Source organism: Pseudorasbora parva, chromosome 15 (assembly GCF_024679245.1).
Source record: "Pseudorasbora parva isolate DD20220531a chromosome 15, ASM2467924v1, whole genome shotgun sequence".
NCBI classification, from domain to species: domain Eukaryota; kingdom Metazoa; phylum Chordata; class Actinopteri; order Cypriniformes; family Gobionidae; genus Pseudorasbora; species Pseudorasbora parva.
The window spans coordinates 26,441,668-26,450,376 of NC_090186.1; the positions used below are offsets into that span (position 1 = coordinate 26,441,668).

Genomic DNA, 8,709 nt, shown 5'->3' on the forward strand with positions numbered 1-8,709 from the left:
ATGTGTTTTTCACTCACAAAAACTCTTTCTCTAGAGGAAACGCAAAAGTTCTTCAAATAATTTTCTTTCCTGTGTCTAACGCCATGGCCCCTTAGACTTCATTTATCACACTAAAAAATGTAAAAAAAATAAGTTACCTGGTTGCCTTAAAATTTTGAGATCATTGAAATAAAAAAATTGAGTTAATAAAATGAACATTTTTGAGAATCAACAACCTTTATTCAAATATTATTAAAAGATTTTGTTTGCATATTGGGTAATTGTGTGTGTTTTATTTGTGATGACGCAGTGAAACATGCCAAATTGTGCTATTTTTATGATTTATCACATTTTTATGTGGATACAAAAATATTTTGAGTTTTTATTAAACAATTTTCCTTCATTGTATCAACTCAAATTTTTAATTTCAATAAACTCAAAATTAAGGCAGCCAGGTTAGTTAATTTTTAAGTTAAACCAACAATATTTTTTACAGTGCACTATTGTGAGTTAATTTCTTTTAACTGGGATATTACTCAGTAGTACAGCCACTTTCTCAAAGTTTCAACATTTCAACCTGTAATTGTGACTATATTTTTTGTCATTTATATTTTAGATCTCGCAAAGTGCCTTTATTTACTATTTATATGCTTTATATCACAATAACCGGTTAATTTTTTTATTCTGAGGCAGAAACGAGCTTTCATTGAGCAGGGACTGGATTTGGATAAAGCATTTCCCAGAATCATTGTGGAGTATTTTCTATACATACCTTCAGCCATTTCCTGCTTTTCTTTAGTTTCGAGAAGTTGTACAGACTGGCCTTGTCGCTTTTGTGTTCTGAGGAAGACAGTTTGGGGTTAAAGGTGACTCATTAAAAACTTAATTGAAAAATTAAGAAGTTTTTAAAAAATATATTGAAAATCATATACACACTGGAATGCCTTGTGTAAATGCCCCTGCTGAGATCACATGACCAGTCAAATACTACTCATTTCATCACCGTAATGAGATAAAATGTCATTCTGCCATACTTCCATATATACATACACTATATTGCCAAAAGTTTTGGGAAACCTGCCTTTACATGCACATGAACTTTAATGACACCCCATTCTTAATCCATAGGGCATAATAAGGAGTCGGCCCACCCTTTGCAGCTATAACAGCTTCAACTCTTGGCTTTCCACAAGGTTTAGGAGTGTGTTTATGGACATTTTTGGCCATTCTTCTAGAAGCGCATTTGTGAGGTCAGGCACTGATGTTGGACAAGAAGGCAGTCGTCACTCTTATTTATCCAAAGATGTTATATCGGGTTGAGGTCAGGACTCTGTGCAGGCCAGTCAAGTTCCTCAACGCCAAACTCGCTCATCCATGTCTTCATGGACCTTGCTTTGTGCACTGGTGGTGCGCAGTCATGTTAGAACAGGAAGGGGCCCTCCCCAAACTATCCTCACAAAGTTGGGAGCATGAAATTGTCCAAAATGTCTTGGTATGCTAAAGCATTAAGAGTTCCTTATTCCTGGAACTAAGAAGCCAAGCTCAATCCATGAAAAACAATCCCATCCCATAATCCCCCCCTCCACCAAACTTTACACGTGACACAATGCAGTCAGGCAAGTTGTGTTCTCCTGGCAACCGCCAAACCTAGACTTGTCCATCAGATTGCCAGACAGAGAAGTGTGATTCGTCTGCATGCCAGGAATTAAATCATTTGGAGGGGTGTCCCAATATTTATGGCAATATAATGTGTATATACAAAAATTACTTTTAGAAGAGGTTATGCAATCTGATGTTATACAACAGATGACTTTTTTTATATATATATATTGTACCTTGCGGCACAACTCCATTGAGAGTGCCACACTCTGTCTCTCCATCTCTGCAGGAGTCCTTGGTCTCGTCCTCGAGGTTGATGTGATCTTCTTTCACTGCCAGCAGTGGGTTAGACGAGGCCAGAGAAGACCCCTCGCCCAAACCATCATCGCTGTCATCGCTGAAATAGAGAAGCACACACAAACATGACCTTGAACAAAACTACAGTGCAGCATTTCCCATAAAAATCCACCATTAGCTAAAACCATTCTAAAACAAACAACAAACTAGCCAATAATCACAAACAGGTTCGTGACAGTTTCTAGGGATTTTGTAAAGTCATAGAGGTCATGTCGCGTGACTCAATAGACAGAAGGTCAAAGAGGACTGAATTACCTGGAAATGTTCTGGTTAAAAACAGCAGCAGTCTGCCTTAGAAAGGTGTCTAGGCGGAGGGATCGTTCAAGGTACTGCAAGTGAAGTGGTTTGGCCAACTTTGAGCAAGTGGCGTCTCCCACGCCATCCTGCTCTGAGGCCATAGGCAGAGGTTAAAAGAGCCTGAATGGCAATCACTGCATAGACGAGACAGAAAGTTTGTTGTTTAACTCTAAATGAGATTATGAAGATCACCTGAATGCTTTGAAAGCAAGCTCTGAAGTTGAAAACATCTCTGTGACCAAAGCAGTACAGTACCTTTGGAGTGTGAGACTTCATATTTCACAATTTTAACATTCAGTGTTGCACAAATGATAAATCTGAAACAGAAAAGGATGTGATATTAACTTCAGCATTTACTGATGAGCATGTCTGCTCTTCTATAGACATGATCACTAAGATTTATTGCACATTTACAATAAGACTGCATACAGATATTCAGAACTGGATGAGAATTCATAGCAACTGTCAAATGAGAGAAATCAATCCTTATGTGCATTGTGCAGAATGTGATACTGGCAGTAGCTGAAAAAGAAGTGGACTGAGATTAACACAGCTGATAGGTTTATTGATAGTGTACTGAAATGTTATAGAGCAATTATTCCTTTGTCAAAGCAGTACGAGGTGCTATTGCTAATCAATCTGATAAGGTTCAGAATCCGCTAGCCACAAGCTTGTGAACTGCATTGCTTACTGCAGACTACCATTTACAAGTTTGGGGTTGGCATGTTTTTGTCTCTAAGTCTCTTATGCTCATTAAGACTGCCTTCATTTAAGCAATTATACAGTAAAAACAGTTATATTGTGAAATATTATAGCAATTTAAAGTTTTATTCCTGTGATTGCAAAGCAGCAGCGATTCCCAGTCTTCAGTGTCACATGATCCTTCAGAAAGAATTGTAATATGTTGAATTGGTGCTTAAAGGGTTAGTTCACCCAAAAAGGAAATTGATGTCATTACTGACTTACCCTAATGTCTTTCCACATCCATAAGACCTCCGTTCATCTTCAGAAAACAGTTTAAGATATTTTATATTTAGTCCGAGAGTGTATTGAAATGTATGCACACTATACTGTCCATGTCCAAAAAAGAGAATAAAAACATCATCAAAGTAGTCCATATGTGACATCAGTTAGTTAATTAGAATCTCTTGAAGCATCGAAAATACATTTTGGTCCAAAAATCACAAAAACTATGAATTTATTCAGCATTATCTTCTCTTCTGGTTTGGTTTTCAATCCTCAAATAAAGATTCAAATGGTTGTGAATGGTCAGTGGATTGATTCATGTTTTGGATCGCACATCAAACTGCTGAAATCACGTAAAATTGGCAATCCGAACCATGAATCAATACGCTGATTCATAACCATTTGAATCTTTAGTTGAGGATTAAAAACCAAACTGGAAGAGAAGACAATGCTTAATAAAGTGGTCGTTTTTGTGATTTTTGGACCAAAATGTATTTTCGATGCATCAAGAGATCAAGCATCAAAATTAACTAGCAAGCATTCCCATTAACTAACTGATGTCACATATGGACTACTTTGATGATGTTTTATTCCCTTTCTGGACATGGACAGTATAGTGTGCATACACTTCCATACACTCTCAGACTAAATATAAAATATCTTAAACTGTGTTTCGAAGGTGAACCATTTCCAGGTCTTACAGGTGTGGAACGACATTAGGGTGAGTCATTAATTACGTAAATTTCATTTTTGGGTGAACTAACCCTTTAAGAAACATTTCTTATTATCAATGCTGAAAACAATTTTGCTGCTAAAAATATATTTTTTTAAAACATCTCATTATATTGAACAGACACGTTCAGTTTTTAATTGTAGTGTCTTCTCCAACTCAGTCACAGTAATCCAGTAGCGGTGGCTTTGGGAATGGCCTCACGGGGCAGTGAAGCATTCTGGGAATTGAAGTCTTTCATCCCCATGAGACAAAAATACATTTTCTGTCTTTTCTCAGTCTAGAAGGCACCAAATTCAAAAATAATTTTACATTTCTACTACATTAATGACCCAGTTTAAATACAGATTCATCTTCCTAGCGCTGAAGTACCCCTTTAAACAAATACCCGCCTCGCAAACTTTTATTATGACGGGACGGGACACAGTCGCCGGGCGCCTGCTGTATTTCGGCTCTTCCGGTTATGATTATGAGGTAATGCAGCTCTGTTTATTATATAAGATTAATTTAAGTGTGTTGAAAATGATGTTATGACGTTACTCCGTGCGTTCACTTGTTCAAACTGCTAAGAGTAAAGCGCTCCTGTCAAATAAAACCCGAAACCGAGGGTAGCGCAGATATGATGCAATTGACAGGCGACTTCCTCAAACGCTATGCTGAAACGTCCCGGTTCTTAGTTAAAATAGCAATTTTCTCACAATTTACAAATAGTTGGAAACATTTGAGATATTGTAGGTACTCAACTGAACAAAATATATAACACCAGCCTAGTGGTTTTTGGATATTTTACTGCAAAAATACTACATAGTGCACCTTTAATGCATTCTTGTTTGTCTGTAATTAGTTCACGCAAAAATAATATTACTGTGTGAGAAAAATTAATAATCATGAATACTTTTATTCTTGTCTTGTGCATTGGGTTACCAGCACCAAATTCAAGCCTATTAATTTCCAACCCTCAATGTAACACCCAATTTTAGCAATTTTATCAACACTACATTATGCATAGTATGCTTTTTACCATATGTCTTTGAGTAGCGCATGTCGTTACATACCTAATCCTTGCGGAATAAATGTATTTAAATGGTAGTGTTTTTGCAGCCTTTAATGATAATGTGTCAGCTTTGAGGCCATCTATATGATTGTGTTCTCCTAAAAGTCGCCAGAATTCACTTTTAAAATAGTATTGTCTAGACAAAGGCCATTGATGATGACTCATCTTGCGCTGCACTGTTTTTCACCAATCAGATGCTCATAGCGAGAATGGAACATCTATGCATCGGAAAACACTTGTAATGCCTAGCAAGCAGCACATCATGTTTTGTGGCTGTGATGTAAACTAAATAATTTTTACACATTTAAAAAAGGGACAAGCACTTCAATAAATCCCATCCAGCTTCCCTGTTTTAATAGAAAATACATCAGCATATGAAAAGAAAACGTCACTTCTCAGGAGAGTCAAAACATACAGAATTAGTGAGTCTAGCGACATATCTTTTTTTTCCCGTTGTGAAATACATCTGAGTTTAAATGAATTATCATAAAAGAAATTTGGAGCAGGGACTTGATTCTATCCATCAGTTGTTGAACACAAACTTGCAGATGACTAAGAAAATGGGTGGGGTTTAAGCTTACTAAATGATTGGACAAATATGCCATGAATCAGCACAAAGAAGACTGTTGACATTGATTAAAAATTACATGGCTAAAAAAGAAAAAGAAAAAGGCATGACCTGAAAATCCCCCCTATTTTCTAAATGCATGTTATATTTCTTATTGAAAGCAATTAATCCATGCCTACGTTTCTTTTCTTTTTTTTCTTAAAGCTGCACTATGTAATTTTTTCGTCTGCTATAGGTCACCTATTCAAAACAAAGGCGTAGTTTGATGACGCCACATTTGAGCGCAGAATCTTGGGACATGTGGTTTTCACCTCACAGCAGGTGAAAAATAATCATGATAGGACTCATGTTTATGGATGTGATTATTAACGTTGCTGTAGTATGAAGCAGAGCAAGACTTTGCATTGAGGAAGCTGATTGTTGATCAACACGCCTCACGAGCACCGGGACTTTTATTATGACGGTACGAGACACAGTCGCGGGCGCTATTTCTGATTTTTTTCCAGTCATGAGTATGAGGTAACACAGTTCTGTTTATCATATTACCGTAGATACATTTAAGTGTGTTTACAATGATGTTATAACGTTACTCTGTGCTTTCGCTCAGCGGTTGCTTGTTCACACTGTTAAGAGCAAAGCGTTTCTGCAGAATAAAACCGGAAACCGAGGGTAACGCAGATATGACGCATGTGACATGTGACTCCCTCAGACGTCTTGGCTCCTTGGTTAAAATAGCAATTTTCTCACAATTTACAAATAGTTTGAGATATTGTAAGAACTCAACTGAACAAAATATATAACACTGGCCTAGTAGTTTTTGGATATTTTACTACAAAAATACTATATAGTGCACATTTAACCGTAATGCTCAATCAAAAAGTAATTACTGGTGAAAATGACAGACTTCTCATTGGTGATGTATGCAAGACTTCTCCAATGAATTAGTCCACTTTAATATAAGCTTGCAGGGACTAAGTTTAACTTCCATCATTTTAAGGGGAACGCCCACATCTCAAAATGCAATCAACAACCAATGCATAGAATCTAGTGCCTGACCAAAGTTTGTTTTCTTTTTCAATAATAATTTACACAGGTTAAAAGGATTTAATGGTTCATATTAATAAGATCAAAACATGTCTTTAAAAAATAGATCGAATTTCTATTTCATGCTGACTTTACGGACAAGTGAACTCTTTCTTCAGTTCAAACCCAAATAATTATTTCTATAATAAATATGCAAGGTTTTGTTTTTGTTTGTTTTTTGCCAATGTACTACTGGACATGGCTTTACACATTTGAGTCTTTTTATAATCTTATGAATCTTATTTTAATTTGAATCTTATCTTTTTCTGGATATTAAAACTCATAATACAAGTGTATTTGCACAGAGTTTGAGAGTTCTGTAAACATAACTATAGCACTGACATCACTGGTGTTTTAGTGCCCCCATTGAACCATTTCGTAGATGCAATATAACATAGGAATTGTTATGAGTTACAATTAGTGAAACTATCCTCATCTCAATAGTTTAGCAACTCACCTGGCTTTAATGCCTAGGTTACTATTTGTTATACAAACAATACACGCATATTTAAATACAGCCAAATACTCGTCAATTTTGGTTTAATTTTGGTTAAGACAAACAACTCCGATATCAACCTAACGCACACTGATGACGATACGAGCGTATCCATTTATACAAAGAGGAAATGTATGGCGCTGCAAGGTGTCTCGACACACATTATAAAATCCGGGTAAAAGTACTGTTAGTGTACACAATATAATCGCCAGCCTGATGATTCATATCTGACTTAGCTTAGCTAGCACATTAAGCTGGCTAGGTTTAGCTAAAAGCTAAGCGTTTTAGCAGCCAGTGTTGCTTGTTAATCTAAATCCAGGGTTGCTGTATATGTTGCTAGTTAGCAACGCAGCAATTATAAGGCAAACTCGTCACAAACATTAAACATTAGCTTTAATTAGTTTTTTAAAGGAAGGCTACGGAGTTTAGCCGCCTGCTACTGACATGATAACCGTGTAGAGGTGACTTTTTTAGCAACGGGATTCAATATCACGACAAGTTCTTGATTATTTTGAATAATTGAAATGGGTTCTGTCTCTTTAAGGCCACCACCTATTTGTCAAATGAAATAGGGAGATATGGTCTAAAATTATTCGTAATATTATGTGGCCTTGTTCCACGTGAGGTCAAGCACCATCTGCCCCGTCTCATGTCTATATGCACTGCGGGAGTCGAGGAGGCCAGCAGATCTGCGATTCCCATATTCTAATTCTTTCTCCCTCCCGGCCATCTTCCCCCATTGCTCCCCCACCATGTTCCTCATAAACGCCAGCTCACCTTGTCCCCGTGTCCGCCGTTTTTGCTATGTCTCTGTTGCAGCCGACTCGCAGCTCTCTGTCTCCAAAATGGCGGTTGTGTGCGAGGAGAGAGACCGTGAGTCGGTAGCAGCAGAGAGGCGGCCACTTTCAGTAACTGAGAGAGCAGGGACACGGCGCCATGGCGAGGACAGAGTGGTGAACAGGCGTACCAATCGACTATAGATTGACGGCTGCAATCTTATAAGCATTTAGGGACGGTGTCATAATAAAGAAGGTGTAGCAAAAAGAATGGAGTAGCTTCAATTAAGAAATGATAGAGGTAAGAAATTGACTCATTATAAATTAAGCGAGTTATTGGAGGAGAGTATTATGGCTATCTGTGTTCTATTGATTGTGCCTAGAAAAACCGACCGTTGCCGAAGGTCTTATGACGTAACACTTTCCGAATGTAGTCTCAAAATATCGCGTGATTGGGTATTGACGTAGAATGTGTCACTATATTGTTATACATAACACAAATGCAATATAAAAATGTGTATTATCCATGCAACTTAATAATTTAGCTTGACAATATCTTCTAAAATACATTAGTCCATTTTGTTTTGTACAATTTTGGTTTTTAATATTTTGAGGGGAAATATGTTGTGCATAATCTATATAAAAATTGTAGTTACCTTTTTTCTATTTCTGATATATATATATATATATATAGAGAGAGAGAGAGAGAGAGAGAGAGAGAGAGAGAGAGAGAGAGAGAGAGAGAGAGAGAGAGAGAGAGAGAGAGAGAGAGAGAGAGAGAGTGTGTGTGTGTGTATGTTATAT

The 8,709-nt window shown here is 37.0% G+C and overlaps 1 protein-coding gene across 5 annotated transcripts in view; it reads right to left on the minus strand.

The window, feature by feature from the left end:
- The window catches only part of ino80 (INO80 complex ATPase subunit), a 56,606-nt gene extending 48,573 nt beyond the window's left edge, over positions 1 to 8,033 (minus strand). For 2 of the 5 annotated variants that reach the window (XM_067417477.1, XM_067417475.1), the window contains exons 1-5: positions 7,907 to 8,033; positions 2,425 to 2,549; positions 2,191 to 2,318; positions 1,815 to 1,975; positions 752 to 819 (exon numbers count right to left, since the gene is read on the minus strand). In XM_067417477.1, coding sequence (XP_067273578.1) covers positions 752 to 819; positions 1,815 to 1,975; positions 2,191 to 2,318; positions 2,425 to 2,508 — 441 coding nt within the window. In that variant the 5' untranslated portion in view covers positions 2,509 to 2,549; positions 7,907 to 8,033. Of the gene's footprint in view, positions 1 to 751; positions 820 to 1,814; positions 1,976 to 2,190; positions 2,367 to 2,424; positions 2,550 to 7,906 lie in introns of all 5 variants that reach the window. The other 3 variants (XM_067417480.1, XM_067417478.1, XM_067417476.1) reach the window with 2 other exon arrangements.
- Positions 8,034 to 8,709: the final 676 nt, after the last annotated feature.